This window comes from Sminthopsis crassicaudata, chromosome 6, assembly GCF_048593235.1.
Source record: "Sminthopsis crassicaudata isolate SCR6 chromosome 6, ASM4859323v1, whole genome shotgun sequence".
Taxonomy (NCBI): domain Eukaryota; kingdom Metazoa; phylum Chordata; class Mammalia; order Dasyuromorphia; family Dasyuridae; genus Sminthopsis; species Sminthopsis crassicaudata.
The window spans coordinates 244,097,050-244,122,708 of record NC_133622.1 but is presented as its reverse complement, the minus strand read 5'-3'; the positions used below and the strand labels follow the sequence as shown (position 1 = coordinate 244,122,708).

Sequence of the window (25,659 nt, the reverse complement as noted above, 5' to 3'; positions counted from 1 at the left end):
TTTAAACTGATCCTGAAGGTAGCAAGGAGCTACTGCAATTTATTTAACTGAGGGTGAAGGGGAACAGGAGTAACAATCTGCTCTTTAGAAAGATCAGTTTAATAGCTGAGTAAGGATAGACTTGAACTGGAAAACTATTGCAATCATCTAAATATGAAGTGATGAGAGCCTGAACCAGAGCAAGGGTAATATCAGAAAAGGAGACATCTGTATGAGAGATTTTGTGAAAGTGAAATTGAAAGATTTGGCAGTAAATTAGATATGGAGTGGGAGTGAGGGAATAAGGATCTGGGAATGAAGAGTTGCAACTTGGGACACAAACTTGACCTTGATGGAAATGGGGAAGTCAGAAAGAGATAATGGTTTAGAGGGAAAGATGAGCTCAGTTGTGGACATACTGGGTTAAGCTATCTTGGGATACACAATTCTGTCTAATAGGCAGTTAGAGAAGTGAGACTACTGATTAGGAGAGAGATTAGGGCTGGATAAGTACAGATGTGAATCCTAAACATGGAAATGTCCATTGAAACCATGGTAGCTGATGAAGTAGCTGATGATGATAGAAGGAGAAGAGAAGAACCTTGGAGGACACCGGTGGTTAACAGGGACAATCTGAATGATAAAGGAAACTGAGAAGAAGAACCAGAAGAAACTAATGGCAGGAAAACCAAAAGAAAAAAGAATATTTCAGTTCCAATTGATCAGTGATGGACAGAATCAGTTACAACCAGAGAAGGAACACTGGGAAATGAGTGTAAACTGTTTGCACTACTGTCTTTCTTCCCAGGTTACTTTTACCTTCTGAATCCAATTCTTCCTGTGCAACAAGAAATTCAGTTCCGCACACATATCTTGTATCTAGGATATACTATAACATATTTAACATGTATAAGACTGCCTGCCATCTAGGGAAGGGAATGGAGGGAAGGAGGGGAAAATTCAGAACAGAAGGGAGTGCAAAGGATAATGTTATAAAAAATTACCCATGCATATGTAGTCCAAAAAAAAAAAGTTATAATTATAAAATTAATTTAAAAAATAAAATAAAAAAGAATATTTAAGAGGTAATCAATCCTTCTCTTCCTCATTAGAATTGAGATTCTTGAAAGCAAGATCTCTAGATTTGTATCCCCAATGCTTCACACAGTGTTTTGCATATATTAAGTGCTTAATAAATTATTTTCATTCATTTTTTTGCCACTTCATAGGATTGAGGGTAATGAAGAAAAGTGTTTTGTCGATGCAAATTTTAAAATGAAAGAGAGGGGTGGGAAAGAGAGAGAAAGGGGGGAGAGAGAAAGAGAGACATATACAAACACATAAACAGAAATGGAGACAGAGACAGAGACAATCGTTATTATCATTACTGCTGTGCTGAACTGGAACAACTGCATTAGGGAGGTGAACTATAATGTACGACCAACAAAGATACCATATGTATCAACATTATCTTAACAGCACTTTGTAGCAGAAAAAAATAACTTCACAGTAGATGCCCACTGATTGGGGGATTCCTGAACAAATTGAAGAATATGAATGTAAAAGAACAGTATTACATTTATTATAAGAAATATGCAGATCCTAAATCCTACATTTAGAACTGGAAAGCAACATTGAGGTCACTGAATTCAACCCCTTCCTTGTACATAAGAGGAAACTGAGATCCAGATTAGATTTACTAAGTGTCTAAGGATAGATTTGAACTCGGATCCTCCTGACTCCAAATTCAGCGCTCTGTTCACCATACTATATTTTATCTTATAACATGAATCATTGCAAAGTAAGGAAACTAGAAGCAAGAAAATAAGAATTTTGTAAAAGAAAAGAACATCAAATGATTTCAGATTTCCGATTATACCCAAAGTTTGATCAGAAAATGCCATGGTAGAAAGATGGGGGACCATAGGTCCAGATTATTGCATACACTGCCAGTTACAGTTGCCATATTAGCTGATTTGCTCAACTATTTTTCTGTATTAAAAGAAAATATCTGGAGGCCAAATGATTCATGAAAATAGGATAATGTTGTTAAAACATAATAACTTTTTTGAAAGAAAAAAATTATCCCAGGGCTTTGAGAAAGCACTTGTATAGTGGCTCTGGAGGGATCGATTAAATGTAGTTGTTTTTTGCTTCTTTTCCTGGAAACAGCGAACCCTCTTGAGACCATGAGAGCAACCCCAAGAGAACCCTGGAGTAAGTTTTGCCCAACTTCCACTTAGTCTAATTCGAGCTTTGCAGATTATAGGCTGCACTCAGACTCCAGAGGACGTCGGACTCTCAGGGTTGTTGGCTAAAACCTTTATAAACACAGGCCTAAGAAGTGGCTTTGGGAAAGGCCCTTTCTGTGAGGGAGGCTGGAACCTGCTCTGCAGGGAAGGCCCTAGCAGGAGATCAGCAGGAAGGAAATACTTGGATATCAGGCTCCAGCTCCCCCTGAGGTACCTTGGGTACCTCACAGAGCTCTACCTCTGGCAATGATGGAGCAAAGAAAGAAGTGACCTGGAACTGACAGGATGTGAGAACTGAGAAGGAAGACTCTGCAGGAGAAACAGCGCAGCAGACATGGGGCCAGAACTCCAAGCTGGGCTCACTCCTCCACAATGATCGCTGCCCCCAGGCCCTCCAGATGCTGGCCAGGCTCAGCAGAGAGCTGAAGACTACCACAGGACAAGCCCATCACTATGCTGTACTTACTGCAACTTCTTGCCCAGCTCTACTCCACATTGTACTCTGTTCAGGCCCCGTGCCAACTGCCTGCCCCTGGCCCCACTCACCGGCTCTCTACAGAAGGAAATGTGCTGATTGGAGCTATCACCCCCTTACACGCCCAGCTGGTCCAACAGAAAATGACTTTTTGCCAGTCTCCAACACAGCCCCCATGCCAACAGTGAGTCCCGCCTTTTATTCCTGAGGAAGGACGAAGGGAAATGGGCAGACATGTTTTGAGCGAGTAATAGTGAGCACACTTGGGGGGTTGGAACCAGCCGTCCCCCCTCCTGTGTCCTTCTTTGCCCTGGTGAAGTCCTACTAGGCAGCACCAGGCTGAATGGGTAGATCTAGAGTCGTGAGCTATGTTCATTCACGAGACCTTTGAAAGGGGCAGCAGTGAGGGGTCAACCTGCTGAAAATGAAGTTTGACAGTAAAATGTTATATATTTGTCATTTTCCCAGATTTACAGGGAGGGAAGCTGGCTCTCCCCATCTCTTGCTACTACAAGCAAAGGCCTGTAAACTAATAAAAATGAACTCAAAGTTAAGAGGGTCCTGTGGGCTATGTAGTCCACTCTTGTTCCTCCCCTATCCAATCTCTTCTATCACATTGATGATGTCTATTCCTTGCCTATATGACACTCTCAGTGACAGACAAAGCAACCGCTCGGTCCCAAGGCAGCCAGTTGCAGGTTTTGCTCAACTGTCTCAGCTGAGTTAAAAATCCACCTCTCTGAGTTTTAGTTTTGCCCTCAGGAACTAAGCAGGAAAACTGAAAAAATAAGAGTGGTCTTGCAGGTGGGACTAAGAGACAAGCTAATCCACTTCTAGTCAAGGAGGAAAACAAAAATCATGGAAGGATTCTCATTTTCCCAAAAGTATGAGAAATAAAAACAATTTTATTCCTAAGAATTTTTAGGGCTAAATCACAAGGCTACAGCAGCTGTGACCCTAATCCAATTTCTTTCCTCCCTGAGATTCAAGGCCCGGTTTTTCCTGAATGCCCTGGGCATTCTCTTTGCCCTGGAAGAGGCTAACAGGGACCCCACTTTCCTGCCAAATGAAACAGTGGGACTCCAGCTCTATGACTCCTGCATCTCTGGAGCCAAGGCTCTGGGGAGCACTCTCGCCCTCCTGTCTGGACAGCTCCTCCCTACACCCAACTTTGACTGCCACCCTAAGCGCCAACTCCTGGGAATCATAGGGGGAATGACTTCCCCCGAGTCAGAACCCATGGCCGAGCTGCTTTCTGTCTACAAAGTCCCTCAGGTGAGTGATTTGCCAAAAGCAGAGAAAAAACAGGAGATCCCACCTCCTTATCTTCTTCCTGTGGAAATATACAGCTCGGTTCTTTCTTCCCATGGGTGTGCTTATAGAAGGGATTTGCTTAAGCAATAATCACTGACATTTCTATATCAATTTAAGGGATCTTCATGTAGGACAAAACATTCATTAAGAAGAGCAGAGTTTCCCAAAATATTCATAGTCTGTGGCAAAAAGGTTAAGAAAGGGGGTTCAGATTGTATACAGCAACAGCAAGATTATACAATGATCAATTCCGATGATTCAGGCCAGTTCCAAGGGTCTTGTGATGGAGAGAACCAAGTACACCCAGAGAGAAGATGTGGGAACTGAATGTGGATCACAACATAGTATTTTCACTGTTTTGTTGTTGTTTGCTTGCATTTTGTTTTCTGTCTCATTTTTCTCTTTTTGATCTCTTTTTTCTTGTGCAGCATGATAAGTGTGGAAATATATATAGAAGAATTGCACATGTTCAACCTATGTTGGATTACTTGCCATCTAAGAGAAGGGGGGAAGGGAAGGGAGGGAAAAAAATTGAAACACAAGATTTTGCAGGGGTAAATGTTGAAATTTATCTATACATATGGTTTAAAAATAAAAAGCTGTAATTAAAAAATAAGAAAGGGAGTTCAAGCCCTGGAGTCCTAGCCGTTTTGCAGCCAGGCAACTGGGAAGTTACATTAATGGCTAAAGACTTAGTATTCCTAAGCAATTAAATCTCAAGGACACTTTTAGTACCCAATAAGGAAAAATTAGCTTGTCGTGGGCTATAAGGATAAAGGATGTGAAATGAGGTAGAGTTCAAATTTTCCTGTCTCCCATAACTTAAGGTATACCTAACCTTGACCAGGATAAATCCAAGAAATAAGTGTCAGTCTCTGATGACATAAGCCTGTGTTCCTGATGGTTTTCTTCTACCAGGACCTTTATAGATGAAAAAAGTCATTTTTTTTTCAAGGAGATATAACTAGGGTTACATGGCAACCACGTTGTGGAAAGGTCACTTTTGCCAACCATGAAAATGCAAGAAATATTCAAGCTTATTCAGTGTTTGTTTACAATGTTCAACTTGTGTGGTCTTTTTTTTTCCCTGACTTGCCCAGGGTCACACAGCTAGGAAGTGTTAAGTGTCTGAGACCAGATTTGAACTCAGGTTCTCCTGAATTCAAGGCTGGTGCTCTATCCACTGTGCCACCTAGCTGCCCCTTTGTGTGATCTTTGAGGTAGCTGGTAACACAGTGAATATAGAGCACTGGGCCCTGGAGTCAGGAAGATCAAAGTATAAACCTGCCTCCAGACACTCAGAGATAGTGTGACCCTACCTCAATTTCCTAAATTGTAAAATGGGGAGAATAATAGCACCTAACAGGGTTGTTGTGAGACTTTGGGGGAAATGGCCTTAGCTCTTGGCTTACAGTAGGCATTCTATAAATACTTATTCCTTTTCCTTCCTCTTAGTCAGGTCAAAATATTGCTGATCCTCAATTCTTCATTTTAAAAATGGAACAATTATTCATCTAGTCTAAGGTCCCTTCTAATTCTAAATCCCTGATGCTGTGATATTTCTATTCTGGTGCTGAGATATTCTCTTTATGGAAACGCAAGTTTTAAAATGAATCCTTTCAAAGTGATGGAATAAGGGGGGGTCAGATTTTTCAGAAAAGAATTATTCATTTCTTAGCCATGAAATTATAAATTCCGGGAAAGAACAAGGCGACCTGAAAGGTCAGGTCAAATTGAGTGAGAAGTTTAGAGAAAGGTTTGGTTCCCAGACAACAGCTAAGAGGACTCATGAAATTTCAAGTCAAAAGATGAATTTTTCTGGCCAGGAACATTTGGCCCTTTTTCTTTCCCCAGATAAGTCATGGATCTCAACATCCCCAATTTTCTGACCACCAGCGGTTCCCCTCCTTCCTTCGCACAGTCCCCAGCAGAGTGCACCAACCTCAGGCCTTGGCTAAAATACTTCTCTACTTCAACTGGACCTGGGTGGGCCTGGTGGGCTCAGATAGTGGTGCCTTTGAGTGGCTGGACCAGGAAATCAGGACGGAGGTTGGAAAGAACGGCGGCTGTGTGAGCTTCTCAAAGAGGATCGATGGCCACCTCAATAACATGGGTGATGTGGCTGACGCCATCCGGAATTCCACTGCCAAGGTGATTGTCTGTGATTGTTACCACATCCACTTTATCAGCCTAGCCAAGGCCCTTCAGAAGAAGAATGTCACCAACAGGATATGGATTTTGTCCACCTCCTTCCTCCTGAATCCCTTAATACTGAGCAAAGAAGCCAGAGAGATGCTAAATGGGAGCCTGTCTCTGGGGATACACTCTGGACCATTACCTGGCTTCAAGCATTTCCTGTCCACTCTGCATCCAGCCATGTACCCAGACAACCACCTGGTAAAGTTGTTCTGGCAAGAGCTGTTGGGCTGCACCTGGCCTGGGTCACAGCCTGCAGGCCCTCGAACAGCACAAGTTGCCCCAAATTGCACAGGACTAGAACAGCTGACACCCGCCCATCTGTCTATACTAAAACTGGATGATTTGCCTGCTATATACCAGGTCTATCTAGCAACCAAAGCCTTCCTGGTGGCCTATGGGAACCTGAGAGCCAACCACTCTGGGGAGGGTCCACCTCCTGGTGGTACCGGTGTCAAGGCAGGCAATACCAGACCATGGCAGGTGAGAAAGATGCTAAGAGTCTCTGTCTAAATGCCCTGCTCTGCCTTGGATAGATTGGGTCTCCAGAGGGAGGAACATAAGGGAGGCCACGAGCAGGAGAAAAACTAGCAAAGGGGGTTAAGAGGGCTTGGGATTCCATGGGGAAGGACAAAGAGCAAGTGGAAAGGAGATAAGCATGAAAAGTTCTCTGTTACTCCCATCAGGGGAGAGCCAGTCTCAAAGCTTCATTATTATGGCTGTGCCGCCAGCTTGTAGTACACAGGGTGGGCCCACCTAATAATAGCTGTTGAACAGGCGATTAAAGAATGATGACAGAACAATGTTCCAAAAGAGGATTCTTTCTTGTGCACGTGCCTGTGCTTAATAAAGTACATGCTTAATAAATCCTTGTTTCTTTCCTTCCTTCCTTCCTTTTTTTCTTCCTTCATTCTTTCCTTCCTGCCTTTCTTCTTTTCTTCCTTCTTTTTCCTTCCTTCTTTCCTTTCTTCTTCTCTTCTTTCTATTCTTCCTCCCTTCCTTCCTTTCTGCTTTTTCTTTCTTCCTTCCCATAATCCTTAGGATACTTTGGAGAATAGGACCTGGCTGGGGCAGGGGATTAGAGAGATACTCCTTCTCAGGCTATGCAGAGATATGGTATTTCTCTCTGAATTTCTAAATATAAGGCAAAAGGGACCAATTAGGTCTAGAGAAAACCCATGGGCATGCTGCCTAGAAAGAAGCAGCTTTAAAATAGGAGTCACATAGCATCCTGTGCCTTCTACTGTGCCCTCTCCCATGTCTTCCTCTACATCCTTTTGTCTCAGGTCCTGCAGTATTTAAAAAATGTCCACTTCACTTCCCAAGCTCAGGAAGAGATCTTCTTTACTCAGGATGGAGAGGTCCCAGCGGCTTTCGACATCACAAGCATACACATTGCTCCTGACCACACCTGGCAAACGGCCAAAGTGGGACACTTGGACTTCAGGGGGCCTCTGGGGAAAGAGCTAGTGATGAACAGCAGTGCGATCATCTGGGCAGAGGACACTGGAAAGGTGAGATCCGGAAAAAATACATTCCCTAAAATAATCCCAATTTACCAGAAGAAAAACTAAATTGCTCCAATCCAGATCCATCTGAATGGCATTGCAATTCCTCCCAATTAGTGAGAAAGCACAAAAGTACAGATTTGAAATTAATTATCTATAAAAAATCAGCTCCTAATAATAACTGATAATATTATAGTAATAATAATAATAATAATAATTACTCTCAGTCCTTCAAACCTCACCCAGCTCCTTTCCCTCTCTTTGTCTAATGAATAGGTCCCTCTCTCAGTCTGCAGTGAGAAATGTCCTCTCGGAACCCGGAAGTCAAATGTCCCGGGAAAGCTAAGCTGTTGCTTTAAGTGCCTTCCTTGTTCCCAGGGAGCAATTACCAACATGCTGGGTAAGAAACACAGAATAATGTTGTCCACTGGGTCTCCATGCTGACCCAATGCAGAAATTAGAACTGGATTAAAAATAAAGCACTTTCAGCAAAATAACGGTTTGGACATGTATACATATATTGTATTTAACATATATTTTAACATATTTAACATGTATTGGTCAACCTGCCATCTGGGGGAAGAGGTGGGGGGAAGGAGGGGAAAAATTGGAACAAAAGGCTTGGCAACTGTCAATGCTGAAAAATTACCCACGCATATATATGGTAAATAAAAAACTGTAATTAAAAAAAAGCTAATTAGTAATTTAAAAAAGAATAAAGCACTTTTAGCAAAATTAAATAAATAAATGAGACCAGCTAGGTGGCACAGTGAATAGGGCACTGAAGTCAGGAGGATCTGAGTTCAAATCTGGTCTCAGACACTTAACACTTCCTAGCTGTGTGACCTTGGGCAAGTCACTTAACCCCAATTGCCTCAGCAAAAATAAATAAATAAATAAAAATAAAGGAATAAAGCCCTTTTCTAAGCAGTTGGAGAAGCAATTGGTTTGGAAATAAGAATGGTGAAAGAAGATTTATCAAGTTCTTACTATATTATTAAGAGAGTTTTATTGGAAGGATAAGGGAGGCATTGTGAAGAACAGAAAGGTTACAAGAAAAATAAGTATCTGTATATGGAGGTGTGTATTTTTTATTTGTATATATACATATATATGTTTAAAATGAAAAGATGAGAAAGTACAATTGACAGAAAAAATATTAATTCTAGTCCAAAAGTACTAGCTGAGAGACCTAGAGGACCCAGAAGGAGTCATACCATAGAAGGAGTGCTAGTTTCCTCACCTATAAAATGGAAGAATAATACTTTTCCTGACTACTTTTGTAGGGTTATTCTGAAGAATTTCTCTTGTCAACCTTAAAGCGTTGATATTGTTGTTAGAGAGTGCACAAAGGAGGCATATTGTCCCACCGTAGACTACGATGGCTTCAAGATAATTTTGGGCTCTGGTTGACATATTTTAGGAAAGATATTGACAAGAGGGGAGTCACCAGAGTTATAAGGGGTAGGAGAATATGGAGAAGAATATGCTGTCATATGAAGTAAACTAGGGTTGCTTAGCTAGAAAGACAGAAGACATAAGAGCTGCCACTAGAGTTGCCTTTAATTATTAAAAAAAAAATTGTCAGGAAACAAAGGGGTAAAGCCTGTTCTGCTTGGTCCCAAAAGACTAAAGTAGAAACAATGGATAGAAATTATTGAAAGTTAAGATTTCAAAAAGATTAGTGAGATCTCAAAATGAAATCGGTTGCCTCGGGAGACATGGATTCTCCTCTGAAAAACTTTAAACAATGGATAAAATGAGCACTTCTCAGTGTTAGTGTAAAGGGGATCTCAGGCCTGGCACAGATTGGACCGTGTAAAATTCATTGGAAGCCCCGTAATTTTATAACTCTGCATCACAAATGGGACAGTGAGGGTGGTGAAGAAGAAGACATTATCCTTGTGGGGGATCATTTGAGAGAACTTGAGATACTCCTTGCAGAGAAAAAATTAATTGATTAATTAATTAATGAAAGATTAATTGATTAAATCTTAACTATGTGTGGAGCATTAAACTAAGTAATGAAGATAGACATAGGAAAAGCAGCTGTCTCTGCCCTCAAAGGGATCACACACTAATTGAGGGAGATACTACATAAGAGAATTCAGCTGCAAAGCAGATGAAAAGCTGTGGAAGTCTTAAGGGGAGAGACAGAGCAGATGGCAAGGACCAATTCATCTTCTACTTTTAGATACCTCTTTTTGTTGGGATTCCCCTTTTTGTGATGTCTCTGTCACAAATCTGCCTTTATCTAACTTCTTCCCACTGCTCTTACCCACTAAGTCCCTCCTCTGCTTACTAGTCCTTAAAAACTTTAGAATGTAAAACTGGACAGAATTATAGGGGTCCTATAGCCCAACTCCCTCATATCACAGAGAAGGAAACCAAAGCTCAGAGAACAGAGGTTTAATCATACAAGTTTCCATCTGACTTGAAATCCAGAGCTGTTTCCCATTGATCACACAGCCTCTCATCAAAGGGTACAGCAAATTGCCATGAAGACAGGCAAAGACCTATTTGACATTGAATAATCTTACCAGGTGTGACACCTTCCTCAACATGAAGGCAGCAAGGTGGTGCAGGGCCTAGCACCTAGAAAGCAGACCCAGCCTAGCAATGGGAGAAGGCTTCATTCCCATATATTCCCATACTGTATCCTCCAAATCTTCAAAAAGCACCTCATGACACACTGAGGGAATGTGCTCCCCCGGTGGGAAAACTCTCTCTGCTCCTATCTTCCCTTATCTGAGTAATCATCCAACTTCTCTTTTTCTTGGACACTGGCAGTTTGTAGGTAGAAGCTAAGAAGAGGTACCAAGGGACGACAGAAAGGAAGGAATCCAGGCCAGAGGAGCTCAGTTTTCTACCTGTAAAAAGAAGGATGGCTTCTGAGATTCCAGCCCCCTCCCCAGCACTAGGTCTATTATCCTATAAAAGGAAATATTAGAGGGCTAAATGTAAAGTCCTGTGCTTGGGTTCAAAAAATCAACTGTACTAGTACAAGAAGGAGAGGACACGATGAGAAAGCAGTTCATACAGTAGACAACAAACACGATAAACTCCAGCCATGTCATGTGCTAGCCAAAAATAAAAATAAGAATGCTGTCTGGTTTAATAGTAGTAATATAGTGTCTAGACCAAAGGGAGATTCACCACGCCAGATTCCTGGTGTGAATATTTTCTCTCCTGCTCCCATTATCTAACATAATAGCTTTTCTCATTCATTTCAGACAGCGCCAGTTGCCTGAAATGCCCAGAAGACCAATGGCCAAACAATGAGAAGGATCGGTGCATCCCCAAGATTCTTGACTTTCTCTCCTACACGGAGCCCCTGGGCATGGCTCTAGCCTTCTGTACAGCCTTTCTCTTCCTCCTTTCCCTGACCATCCTCGGCACATTCATACGCCATCACCACACTCCCATAGTCAGAGCCAACAACCACAGGCTAAGTTACATCCTTCTCTGTTCCCTGGCGCTCTGCTTCCTCTGCCCATTCATGTTCATTGGCCCCCCAGTCCCCCTGACTTGTGCCCTGCGCCAGGCAGCCTTTGGGATTTTCTTCACAGTCTGTGTGTGTGCCACTCTGGCCAAGACCATCATTGTTGTGTCTGCCTTCAGGGCCACCAGACCAGATGCCAGACTGAAGCGGGCAGGACTCAATCTCCCCAGTGCCATCCTCATTGGCTTCTCCTTGGTCCAAGTGCTTCTGTGTATGTTCTGGGTCATTGGCTGGCCTCCGGTGCCCATGAACTCGGCAGAAGCAGGACCTACAGTCACCATGCTGTGCGGTTCAGGCTCCTCAGAGTTTTTCTACACCATGCTGGGCTACCTGGGCTTCCTGGACCTGGTCAGTCTGGTGGTGGCCTTCCTGGCCCGTCGACTGCCCGACACTTTCAACGAAGCCAAGCACATCACCCTCAGCATGTTGGTCTTCTCCTGTGTCTGGATCTCCTTCATCCCAGCCCACCTGAGTGCTCAGGGCAAGGACACTGTGGCTGTGGAGATCTTTGCTATTTTAGCATCCGGGGCAGGCCTGATGGGCTGTCTGTTCTTCCCTAAGTGCTACATCATCCTGCTACGGCCTGAGAAGAACACAAGGGACCAAATGAGGGGCAAGCAGCATTTCCAGTCATGAAACCAGGACCACTGGCAGTTTGTAGGCTTAAGCTAACAAAAGCACCATGGAACTACAGAAAGGAATGAATCCTGTCAGAGGATGCTGATGATTCAGATATAATTCTGTTTTCTCCATCATAGAGGGCCATCATCATTTTGTGTCTCTTTCCTAAGCTATCAAAAAGTTCTGATGTTTCAAAAAGTTAAACGGCACAACAACTCTGGCAGAAATGCCAGGAGCAGAAGAGAGCTCTATATACATTCGTAAATATGGCCAAGGCCTTTGAAACTGTCAGTTGTGAGGGCTTATGAAAAATCATATGAAAATATATATAAATAAATATAAATAAAAATATATAAAAATAAAAAAAATTCTGGGTATCCAGAGAAGTTCATCAGTATCATACATAAATTTCACTAATGGCAAGCTCAGCTGAGATCTGGATAATGAACAATGTTCTTGAGCTTTCCCAGTCACTAATGGAATAAAATAAAGCTATGTGCTTGTTCCCATGCTTTTTAGCATCATGTTCTCAGCCATGCTGTGAAACACCTCCAATGAGGACAAACACAGCATCATTGAATGGATAGTAAATTTTTCAACTCGAAAAGGTTACACACCAAGACTAAAGGGGCGGATAATTATGCACTCAATGCAGCATCTGATGCTGAGATGCAGCAAATATGGATTGATCTCTGCTTCTTGTACTAATTTTGACCTCACAGTTAACACCAGGAAAATAGAGATGTTCCATCAGCCAGCACCACACTATCCATACATGGAACCATTGGTTACAGCAAATTGAAACTCTTGAGTTAATGCACGGAGGTCAGACAATGGAGCACTTGAGGATAATCACCAATTAGACAATACTCTATCAGAATATGCTTGGAAAATGACCCTTCCCACTATCCTGTGCAGGCCCAATCATTTGGTGCATACAGAGAATTGTGGGAGGGACTAGGGGGTGGAGAGAGACTAGCCAGGGTCACTTCTGGGAGGAAAACGAAAAGGTGAGGTCGCAGAGATTCTACGTCGTCCATCTCCTTGACTTCTACGACTAAAGACCAAGAATTTTTGCTTATCCTGACTTCGGCTTATTCTAAGGTATCCAGGGTGCTAATGCAGTCATCACATCAAATAGAGAATTTTTGCATGTTATGGATAAGTTCATTTACCTGGGCAGTACACCTTGCAAGGATGTACATATAGATGATGAGGTGGACATTGACAGAGCTAGCTCAATATTCCGGAAACTCCAAAAGGAAATGTGGGAGAGATGGCTTACCAAACTTAAGGTCTGCAGGTCCATAGTGCTGACTTCATTGTTATATGCATGTGAAACCTGAACATCTACCAAGCACCATGACAGGAAACTGAATTGATTCCATTTGAATGGTTTTTGGAAGATTCTGGCAAGATGAGGTACCAGAAACTGAGGTCCTTTCTCAAGCTAAACTCTACTGCAGAGAGCACAACTGTAACTTAATTCTAGCATAGTGATATCATTTTAATCCTCTTCAAGAAAGAACAACTAATCAACTAAATAAATGGGAAGAATAAAAGAAGAGAAGAGAATAAGAATCTCTCTCTTTCCTATTATGTACCAAGCACTGCATTTAATATTATCCCATTTGATCTTTACAAAAATTCTATAAGGTAGGTATTATTATCCTCATTTTACAGTTAAGAAAACCAAGGCAAAAAAATATGAAGTGATCTGACCAGGGATACACAGCTAGTAAATATCTGAGATCAGGTTTAATCCTGAGTTCCAGCCCTTTGCTTTATTTACTTCTCTGCCAGATGCTTCATGGAGAGAGAGGAAAAAATTAATGAAACTTTCATTTATATGTACCCTGAATTTGGTGTTTAGTCAAGTTTTGGTGTCTGTCTCTTATACTTCTTGAGGATTGTAGCTAAGCTTAAGCTTTCTAGCCATTTGGCTTCTGCCTTCATCTGGTACAATTGCAATATCCCATGGATCTATATAGAAAAAAAGAGGTTTTAATGGCTGTCACTGACAGTCATTAATGTCACTGACATTCATAAATGTCCCTTGTGGTTTCAAGTCATGTAGACAAATAGCCCATCAATTCATTGGGAGAATAGTCAGACCTAGTAGTTATTTGACTATGTAGTTCAACAAAGCTGAAAATCTGTAGCTCCATAAGGACTCCAGGTGAATGATGTCCACCCAAATATAGTTTAGGTCTACTGACTACTAGTCCACAGCCACCATCAAGACAAGTCAATAAGTCAAAAGTCTATACAATAAGAAAACAGTCTAATTTCTGTCTTGGAAGTTTTATGTTATACAGGGGGGGAAAGCCCAGAAATATAGTGGACTATGAAGAAATGATCATCTGCCTGAAAATTTCAATCAAAGCTGTTGACCAGTTTCCCCATGAAGACATCAGTTTAAATGCTATACATCCAAATAAACATCCACCCATGTCCATCTTAGCCTGCCACTTGGTGGGTATAATTCTTTAGAACTAGAATTTCAGCAATTACCTTGATTGAGAAAGAGACGGAGTAAGTAACTGAATATTCTTTAGTTTCAACTCTTCAAATTCCTTTCCTCTCTTCCCATTAGAAATAATCTCTCTAGACCATTGTCTTACAAAATAGTCTTGAAAAGTTGTTAGCACTATCTCTTAGACGTGACACTATTAGTCACTTGAAAAAGAGTTATTTCCCAAAACTGGTGTATAAATCAGATAAATAGTACATAATGTAAAATATAGGGGAGAGTCAACAATTCAGGCTACTTTGTATTTTTCACTGACATTCTGTACAATGTATCTATGATGATATACAGCTATTAATATGTTCTCCTTCCTGGATCTATTTAAATGGCTACTTGAAGTTTCTACAGTGGAAAACATCAACATGTTTCTGAAATAAAGTATTTGAAAGACTTCAATCCCATAAGAGTCTGTGATTTCATTCATATGGGTCCTCACCCACAATGGACCCAACCTGAATTATTTCCTCATCCTAATCAATGATTTAAAGATATTCATTGCTTGTTGGTCAGTCTTGTGGTGACAAGCCTTTCTGAATTTGCCATCACAATGTTCCAATGCTCAAGGTTCGTGAGCTTAGCATTAATCTCAAATCCTTATTCTCCATCGATCAGCAGTAGACTCCAGGCCTCCTGAAGTTGAAGCTCTGAGTGAATGACCATCTACTTCCTAGATTCTTCTCCAATAACATCCCTGTATTGGGCTCGCGAAAAATATAGAGATGAGCATTTAGAAGGGGGAAAGTCTTTAAGGATCAAGTAAATAAATTTAGACAGTGTCTAGATAAATAACCTAAAGAGACAGAGAGAAAATTTTTTGAAGAAATGGAAAAAAAATGAGTCTTGATTTTGTAACCAGATCCTCCATCTACAAATCTAGCCTTCTTTTTTCCTTATAACTTGCCAAGATTGTTGTTGTTGTTATTCAATTGTTTTCAGGTATGTCTTATTCTTCATTGATCACATTTGAGATTTTCTTGGGAACAATATTGGAGTGGTTTGCCATTCCCTTCTCCCATTCACTTTACAGATAAGGAACTTGTAGAGGGCCAGATAGTGGGGGAACTCTGGGTAAGGTAAAAGACCCTTTAACTCAGTGGGAACCTGCTGACAATGTCTGGGTCTACTCCCCAATTCCCCTAAGGGCTCTCAGCCTTCTGGAGAAGTCAGGAGGTGGTGATAACCTGTGTTGTAATTGAAGCAGAGTGATATCAGATGGCAAACAATCATTTACATAGAATAGCAAGTTGTTTATGTGGTCCTGCATGAGTATATAGTTAGCACATGCCCAGTGTTGCTATAGTTATATAAGGGTATTAGGTTATATAAGATTGAGTGAATTTGGAATAAACAGACTCCATGTTTGACCATCCATGTGAATCTCAAGTCATCATTCTTCCTCCAAGACCAAGGACTCAGGCTGGCCAAGATCCTCCAGACAGCTAGTCCAGATGGTATATTTTGGCACCCCAGTGTGGGAGCTCTAGAAAGCATGGTATATTTTGATACCCCAACTTGGGGACTCTAGAAATCACACAACATTTGGTGTCCCAAACATGGAGCCTTAGAAGGTACATTTGGCACCCAATGTGGGGCCCTAGAAGGTACATAACATTTGGTGCCCCAAATGGAGAGCCCTAGAAGGTACATTACATTTGGCACCCAACACCAGGCCCTGGAAAGTACACTACATTTGGCACCTAAACTTGGGGCCTTAGCCATAGGGCCCTAAAGACAACAACTCAACTGACACGATTGGCTGAGTTTGGCAGAGGAGTCCCCATGACTTTAGAAATAAGATGAGTATAAAAACAGGCAGGCAGAAAAATTTGGTAAGGGATAAACTAGTCTTGTTTTTCAGCCAAAAATGGAACAGATAACAAGAAATGAGCCTCCCTCCCAAGGGAAATATGAAGCATGCTTAGTTAGGTTAATTGAAAAGCAAGGTTTGTTGGTAACTCAGAAGTAGATCACTGAATTCTCAATGTTGTGGAGGAGAGTTTGGAGCCAGAAATGTGGAAGGCAGTGGGAAAACAACTAACTGACTACAGTGTTATAAAATTGGCTTTAAGGAATCCCATATGTAAGAAAAAGAAAAAGATTTTAGCATGAGGTATCAAATAAAGAAGTATGAAAAGAAAACAAGCAGAAGATTGGTGTCCATAGCCCAGGAGGGTACAGCACATGGAAAGGAGTTAAAGAAGTCTTTTTTAGTATTTTGTTGTTTCCAAAAGTTATGTTGTTACATTATATGGATGATATCTTGGGGTGTGCACCTGAGGAGCAAATGTTAGAAGCATGTCTACAAAAGACCGTAGAAACACTAAGAAACCACCAATTGTATATAGCCCCAGAAAAAATTCAAAGACATGTTCCTTTTCAATATTTAGGATATGAAGTATATCCCAAGGTACTTACAATACAAAAACCAGGTCCTCAGGCTCTAATTATACTGTACTAGTCAGTATTCTACGTTATGTGGTCCCTGACCTCTTGATATGTACAGGCTAGTAGGAGATCAAAAACAAGTATAGTTTGTACACTAGAAAGGTCATTAAAAGTCTCTGGTTTCAGGCAACTATCTGAGTTAGCTTTAAAGATTCCTTTTTATATTGATATGATTTTGGGCTTCCCCCAAACCCAAATTAGGGATTTTTCCAAAACAAACAAAACACTAGTAATATGTAAGCTAAGACTGGGTGGCTTATTTTGCTCACAAGATCCTCAGTAATATGCAAATGAGTATGAGAAAAATAAGAGCTGAGGAAAAGATAAGGTCGTAGGTCTCCTCCTGATCCATATTTATGTCTTTGTTATTTTTAATGTAGCAGTAGCAACAGCAAAAACAAACCAAAAAAAAAAAAATCCAAATCTTGTTTACTGTAGTCTCACCTCTATAAAACTTCACTATATCCCTCTGGTATTATTTTATTAACATTGGGGTGAGGGATATGTTTAGGCAGAACAAGTATTTGTGGTATGAGGGTTGCCTAGCTCTTTTCAGAGATAGTTCCTACCTTTGGTGTCCACATGATTTGCATGTCATTGTATCACTTCCCTGATGTCATGGTCCTCTTCGAGAATGAAGGACAAACAACAATAATAATTCGCCCAACTCTCACCTGTGAATCCAAGAAACTCTAATATGCACAGTGACCACACCCTGGTAAACCATTTTGGCAGATGGGCTAAACCAGGTGGAAAGTAAATCCATCAGTGAGTTTGAGTGATGTCTAACCCAACCATATGAAGTCTTCCCTGGTGGGATAAGTAGATGAGAATGATTTGTTCCAACAGTCATAAAGGACACTGAAGCAGGTGTGGTGAAGCACTTGAAAGTTTGGTTAGGCTTTGAAGGTGACAAAGTCATCCACTGTATCCTAAACCATCACTAGTCATTTTAATTTTTGTCTTGACACCACACTTTGATGTCTCTGGAAGGAAGAGTGAGCTCAATGACTTTGCCTAAGTCTATTGCACTTTAATCCAATTTATATGCTATTCAAAAGACATTATCCATGCCATTTTAGCATTTTTACTTGCCTCAAAGTCTTGTGAAACAGTTAAGTGATGAAGCAGCAAAAGCAGATAGATTCATGGGGAGTGTACTTGTAGTGGCAGCCCATACACAGACAGCCCCAGTCACAGGGTTATCTTCTCACTGGACTGAAGCATCATTGGGATTTAGCAGCCCCCTGGGTTTCTGAGCAACCTTTTTGAATGATGGCAGTGCTCACCTTCTGGTGTGAGGAAGGACTAGAAAATGTGACCTTAAAACTGTCTGCTCACCCAACCGTGGCCTGCTTAGAATGGCAGATGATGATCCTACCCTGTAATTGAAACACAGGGAAAAATGTACAAAAACCTCTGCAAAGATGATTCCAGTCACCATCAACACAGAAAATGTGCACACACTTAGGGACAGCATGAAATCCAGTGGACCTGAAAGACAAACAGTTCTTATTGCATGAGAACTTAGTAGCTAGCATTCATATACAAATAGCATTCCTAAATAAATCAAAGCTGCCAAATGAAGTTCTGCTTACCAAAGTTGGAGTTGTATAAACATTTTTCTGGAATGGCTGCAGTGAAGAGGAGCGCCATGAAACTGGCATAGGTTTGGCAGTCAAAATTAATCTAGTCAACAAACTTATATGCTTATCAAAAGGGGTAAACGACAGGCTCATTGCAATGTGAGTGCCATTTGCAGGGAAGATGGTGCGTTTCAGGCAGGTGCTTATGTTCCCACCATGATGAATCCTGATGAGGTCAAAGAAAAATTTTATGAAGACCTGGATATCCTCATCATCAGCTTGCTGAAAGAGGACAAGCTTATAATTCTGGGTGATTTTAATGCAAGAGGTATAAACTACCAGACACAGCAAGGAGTTCTTGGGAGTTATGAGATCAGAAATAGCAATAACAATGTTTGCTTACTACTAAACCATTATATATCTCATGGTCTCACTGCCAACACTGTTTTCTGCTTACTACTAAATCCTTATATATCTCATGACCTCACTGCCAACCCTGTGTTTACCTCAACACAATAAAACTTCATGAATGCATCCCTGAAGCAAACATTGGCATTTAAAAGACTGCATGCATCATTGTAAGAAAAGACACACAGGATGTGAGAGTGACAAAGGCAATGTGTAATTCAGTGTGCTAGATTGATAACAGACTTGTCCTTTCAACCAAATTGCATTCATCAAAAGCGAAAGCCCCAAGTCAAAATAACTACAAGAAAAATTAATGTCCACAGATTAATGGGAAGTTTGTTTCTAACTTGGAAAAAAAGCTGAGCCAACACATGACAACAGTAGAATAGAAAAGGAGTGAGCAGCTTTCAGAGTTTTGGTAAACAGCATTACTTTTATTTATCTGGATCAGAACACATCAACAATGGTTTAACAAAAATCATGGGGAAATTCAGAAGCTGCTAAAGGAAAAACGAGAACTCTATAGGGTTTATTAGCAGGGTAGTTTATCCATTTCTAAGAAAGCAGTGTTTAATTACATCCAAAGTGAAGTTCAAGTGAACCTTGGAGAGATGCAGGATTCTTGGCTCAGTGAGAAGGTAAATGAAATTTAATTTATTATCATAGTAATAATCCAAAGTGTTTTTATGATGTTCTCAAGGCTATTTGGGGGTCAAAACCTATGGTGCCCATCAACCACTCAGTGCTGATAGAGCCACATTGATTAGTAATAAGGACATGACCTTGGAAAAATGGACTGAACACTTCTATAGTCTTCTCAACAGACTGTCATCAATCAGTGCTGAAGGTATTGATCATTTACTTCAAATTGAAGTCTGTTCCTCTCTAGCGAAACTTCCAACTGTAGAAAAGACTTTGAATTCTATTTAGGTCCTCTTATGTGGCAAAGGCATGGGGGTCTATGTCTCGTACAAAAGCTGACTGAAACTTTCTGGGGTTTATGGCCAAAGGAGATTATTCCCCCATGAATTCAAGGATGCCTCCATTGAACATCTTCATAAAGATAAAAGAAATAGACTGCCCTGTAACAATCACAGGGTCAGGGGAGGAAGAGTTCTGCCTCTCTTCATCATTGTTGGCAAGATTCTTGTCAGAGCTCTCCTTAATATGCTTGAAGATGGTATCTATTTGACAGCCAATATGACTTCAGAAAGGGTATAGAAATGGTCGATATGGTATTTGCTGCCTGACAACTCCAGCAGAAATGCCAGAAGCATAACAGAGGTCTCACACAACATTCATTGACCTGACCAAGATCTTTGACACTGTCAGTTGTAAGGCTTGTAGAAAATTATGACAGAACTTAAGTGTCCAGAGTTCATCATTTTTGTGCATTGGTTTCAGGATGAGAGACCTGCAAAGGTTCTGGATAACGCACAATTCTCTCACACTTTCCTAGTCCCCAATGGAATGAAGCAGGGGCTATTGCTTTCTCCTATGATTTAGCATGATCTTCTCAGCAATGTTCTCAGACACCTTCAACAAGGATGAAAATGGCCTCAAGGTTAGCTAACATATTGACTAACAGTAGATTGCTTAACTTGAAAAGGCTACAAACCAAGCCTAAAGTAGAGGAAATATTGGTGCATGATTTTTGTTTTGTCTATGTAGTATTTAAAGTCAAGATGCAACAAAATATGGTTCAATCCTCTGCTACTTGGAATAATTTTAGTCTAACAATTAACACCACGAAAACATAGATTACCTTCCTGCCAGCACCACACCATCTAACTCCTTCCTCTCCCCTGCCTTTTTAACTTCCTTTTGTTTGTATGTTGTCTTCCCCTTTTAAAATGTAAGCTCCTTAAGGACTGAGACGATCTTTCTTTTTGCTTATATTTGAATTGTCAGCCCTTAGCACAGGGCCAGCATATAGTAAGTGCTTAACAAATTTATTGACTGGCTCATAAGAGGAATGGTTCAGTGGAGATAAGATAATAGTTAACATTCAAATATCTCCTTAAAGTTTGAACAGTAATTTAAATCTAATACTTCCTATGATCCTCATAACAAGCCTGAGAGAAAAATAATGCAGTTATTATCTCCATTTTATATAATAGGGAAACTCAGGCCCTCAGCCTAATCATGCTCATATAGCTAATAAGTATTAGTGATTTATCAAAAATGGTAGTAATATAAAATATTTATACGTATACATATGTATATTAAAATAGCTAGTAACTGCTAGTGGTTCATCAAAAAATGACAGTAATATATAAAATATATGTATTTTTTTAAAAGTTTATTCCTAATGCCAATTTAGAATTTTCATAGAGGCTCTGAAAGAATGGATTGTGTGGTTGTTTTTGTTTCTTTTCCAGAGAACAGTGAGCTCTCTTAACGTCATATGGAAGAAAAGCCCCAAGAGAATTTTGGAATAAATTTTGCCTGACTTTTACTTAAACTAATTCTGGCTCTGCAGATTATAGGCTGCAGTCAGAACTTAGAGGATGTGGTGCTATCAGGAAACCCAGCCTGAATTCTTCATAAATATAGGTCTAAGAGCTAGCTTTGGGAAAGGGCCTTTCTGCAAGATAGACTGGCTCCTGCCCTGTATGGAAAGAAATAGTAGGGGAGGCACGAATTTAGGGTGAATTTAGGATGAGGGCTTATAGGACACCAATTCAGGCAATGATGGGGCAAGAGTACTAGTGACCTGGGAGTGACAGGATGTGAGCAGAACTAGGGAAGAGTGAATATGGTACTAGGAAGGGATGCAGTCATACTCCTGTAAATATAGATACAGGCAAGAGTGGCTAGCTCTTCACTTCTAGTCAATTTACAGCATCATACATAAAAAGAAAAGCCCTGACCCCAACCTACCGGAGATAAACTAATCCAAAGATTGGACACCCCACTTAATAAGTGGAAGGACTCCATCAAACCACTTCCTGTAGCCCCACCATATTCAAGAATCTCTCCTATAACACTAATGATAGTCATTCATTCTCTGCTTGACCACAGTGATGAGAAAATCACTACTTCTCAAGCCAGTTTCATTTTTAGACTGTTCTAATTGTTAAGAACTTCTTTCTTATGTCAAGATAAAATCTACCTCCTTGTAACTTATACCCATAGGTCCTAGATTCCGTCCTTTGAAGGCTAAGCAGAAGTACTTTACCACCTCTTTTCTATGAAAGCCTTTTAAAAATTTGAGAATAGTTATAATCTCTACCCTACTCCTAACACACACACACACACACACACACACACACACACACACACACACACACACACACAGTGTTGCCTTCTTTTTTCTAAGCTAAATATGACAAGTTCTTTTAATTATTCCTTTATATGGTATTGAGTTCTCTCATCACCCTTATGGCTCTCACAGTGAACGGATTGTCATTTCAAACTCCCAAATCTTTTTTCATTTGAAGTAGTTTCTAGCCATGTCCTTCCCATACTGATATCATACAACTGGTTTGTAATTCAAGTGCAAAACATTCCATCTATTCCAAATGAATTCGATTTTGTTGGATTTGACTCATCATCCCAGTCTGGTTAAACTTGAACCCTGATTCTGTTGATCTTTGCATTTGCTAGATCTCTTAGCTTTGCATCATCAGCTGACTTGAGAAGTGTGGCCCCAGTGCCTTCTTCAAAAGCATTTATTTGAAGATGGTTTTACTGTGAGAGACAATCATGGAATCAACACTCTTGAAAAGACCTTAAAAATTATTTAGTAATCCAACCTTCTCTTCTAGTTAAAAAAGAAAATGAGGCTCCCAGAGGGAGAGTAACTTTCCAAAGTCACATAGCTCATTCATAGGAAGAAGCAATAGTTTATGAATTTTCTTACTGTGATTCTTTTTTCCCAAATTTATTTTATTTGAAGAAACAGGCTAAGCAAAAAAAAAAAAAAAAAAAAAAACAGAAAAGAAAAACAAAAAAAAAATGAAAGAAAACAAAAGAGAACATTATCAAGAGCATCAAAGAGGATTCAAACTATAGGACAAATACCAATTTCTTCCCTCACCCTTTGCTTCCTCATATTCCCCTTTGTTCCTTCCCCTTTATTTCTTCATAGATTTTGGAGAGTGCTATAATAGTATATATGTAGTGTTGCTCACTAAATCCAGTCCTATTGTGAATAGATTTTCAGAATGATGAGTCCTCCTCCCCCTTTCTAATGCCTCTGTTTCTATTCTTCCTCTGCACCTCATTTGTATAACTTGATTACTGTTTTTACCTCTACTCTGCCAATCTTTCTTTTGAGCTAACCTCTTGTTGATGTAAATCTTAAACATAAAATGTACATTTCCCATGTAGAAAAAACATAAACAGTTGTCCATGTTGAACTCCTTTGATATCGGCTCTTATATGTTAATTTTTCTGTTAAATTCGGGTTTGGTTGATAGAAAATCTGGAAAATCTGTAAGTTTATTGAATGTCCATTTTTTCTTATTGAAAATCATAGATAATTTTGCTGGACATGCTATTTTTGGCCTCCAGCTAGTTCTTTGTTACTGTAACTTCTTTAAATATCTTCACCCAAGGCCACAACAACCTTGACCCTGCCCTATTTTTTTTCCTTCTCTAAGATCCAAGGCTGATTTTTTCTGAAAGTCCTAAGCATTCTCTTTGCCATGGAAGAGGCTGACAAAGATCCCACTTTCCTGTCAAATGACTTCTGTGTCTCTGGAGCCAGGACTCTGGGTAGCTCTCTTGAACTCCTATTTAGTAAGTTCCTTCTTATATCCAACTTTGATTGCACCCCCAACACCAACCACAGAGCTTTGTATAGCTTCCCCTGAGTCAGAAACCAGAACTGAGTTATTCTCTGTCCACAAAATCCCTCTGGTGAATAATTTGCCTACAAAAGAAAGAGCAGAAATTCAGAGTCCCAGTCCCTCACAACCATGGCAAGCCATACTGATTGATAAATAGAGTGGCCATGGAGTCACATAGTGTGAATTGAGGAATAACAGGAAGATTCAAAACAGCAAAGTCTTAACCCACTCTTCTAATCAAAGAAAATGCGGCATAAAGAATAACACAATACAGGGGCAGCTAGGTGGCGCAGTGGATAGAGCACCAGCCTTGAATTCAGGAGGACCCAAGTTCAAATCTGGCCTCAGACAATTAACACTTCCTAGCTGTGTGACCCTGGGCAAGTCACTTAACCCCAGCCTCAGGGGGGGGAAAAAAAAAGAATAACACAATACAAAGCATTGAAAGAACTGGGTTCACATCTTGAACATGTCATACTACATATGTGACCAGCATTTAATCTCTTCTTCTGAGAGGTGTAAAATAAGGGGGCTAACTTGGATGACACATGTTCTGCGATTTCCCTGCTGGCTTATCAGTAATGGTTGAAATTCTACCATCAGAGATTCATTTCTTTGAATTAAAAAAATCATTATAATTCAAATATTCCCAAGGGGAAAAAAAATATAGCCTGCCATGAGAAATAATAGCTAACCTTTCTTGGTCACTTTATGACATTTAAAATGCTTTCCTCTCAATCACTCTGTGAAGCAGAGTTATTGTTTTCCTAATATTAGAGTGTATTACTTCCTAATATTACAAATGAGAAAACTGAGGCCCGCAGAAGTTAATTGGTTGGTTTAAGCCATACAGAGTATAAGTGCCATGGATGAGATTTGAACCCAGGTTTTCTGCCAAGGTTGGGGTTTCACTTCCTCCCTAGCTCTACAATATACTTATTTTTTACCATTAAATCCTAGGAGTAAATGAGTTTGTCATATTCTTTCCTCGGTGCCACTTGGCTGAGCACTCAACATTGAGAAAATGATGGAGGAAGGAATAGGAAGAAGGGAATGAGAATAAAGAGCATTGTAGGGAAGGGCAGGCCTGTTTGGATCACCGCATCCATGCTTCTAAAGAGCTAGAGGCACAGAGAGGTACATAATGTCACCAGGAAGGTACCTAGGGTCTTTGGGGGCTTTATATTCCCCTCATCATTGGATTTTACTACAATCTAAGATCATAGAAATTTAATTAGAAGCAATCAATCAACAAGCATTCATTAAACATGTATTGTAGTGTGCTTTCTAGAGCTCCCAAGTTGGGGTGCCAAAATATACTGTGTTTCTAGATTCCCCATGCTGGGGGTTCAAAATATATTGTCCAGACTAGCTCTCTGGAGGTCTTGGGATCAACCCAAGTCCTTGGTCTTAGGGAGAAGTGATGAGGCAAGGACCCACAAGGATGGTCAAAGATGGAGTCTGTTTATTTCAACTTCTCTCAGCCCTAAATATCTTAGTACAATTTTATCACTACAGCACAGTGAGCATGTGCTAACTATAGTACCCTGCTATTAATACGTAAATGCCTCTTTTACTGGATCTCTGCTTCAAGTAGAACACAAGTTGTCACACACTCCCCAACTTCTCAGGAAAACTGAGATACCCCAAGGGGAGAGGAGAGCCAAATCAGACCTGCTGATGATAGGTTCCCTCTGGGCTAACGGGTCTTATACCTCACTGAGAGTTCCCCCACTGTCTGTGGCTCTCTACAATATATGGTATTCTAAGTAATAGTAATAAATACAAAGAATGAAACCTATCAGGAAAGAAATGCAGAACAGAAAATGGCAAAGATGCCAAAGTTATTAAAATATAAAATTTCATAAGTGAAAAAGATCTTAGGGGCAGCTAGGTGGCGCAGTGGATAGAGCACCAGCCTTGAATTCAGGAGGACCCGAGTTCAAATCTGGACACTTTACACTTCCTAGCTGTGTGACCCTGGGCAAGTCACTTAACCCCAGCTTCAAAAAAAAAAGAAAAAAAAAAGTAGATTGTAAAAGCTAGG

At 40.4% G+C, this 25,659-nt stretch overlaps 1 protein-coding gene across 1 annotated transcript; it reads left to right on the top strand.

The window, feature by feature from the left end:
- The first annotated feature begins 2,684 nt into the window (after positions 1–2,684).
- LOC141547540 (extracellular calcium-sensing receptor-like) lies at positions 2,685–11,862 on the top strand. Its single transcript, XM_074275930.1, has 6 exons — positions 2,685–2,890; positions 3,690–3,981; positions 5,875–6,699; positions 7,503–7,730; positions 8,103–8,124; positions 10,958–11,862. The coding sequence occupies exons 1-6, from the start codon at positions 2,685–2,687 to the stop codon at positions 11,860–11,862; spliced, it is 2,478 nt and encodes an 825-aa protein (XP_074132031.1).
- The last annotated feature ends 13,797 nt before the right edge of the window (positions 11,863–25,659 follow it).

What these genes read in the sequence shown, in the direction of transcription:
- LOC141547540 (XM_074275930.1), top strand. Translation starts at nt 2,685, where the DNA reads ATGCTGTACTTACTGCAACTTCTTGCCCAGCTCTACTCCACATTGTAC. An exon ending in ACACAGCCCCCATGCCAACA is followed by an intron (nt 2,891 to 3,689) that starts GTGAGTCCCGCC and finishes TTCCTCCCTGAG; the next exon opens with ATTCAAGGCCCGGTTTTTCC. An exon ending in GCAATACCAGACCATGGCAG is followed by an intron (nt 6,700 to 7,502) that starts GTGAGAAAGATG and finishes CTTTTGTCTCAG; the next exon opens with GTCCTGCAGTATTTAAAAAA.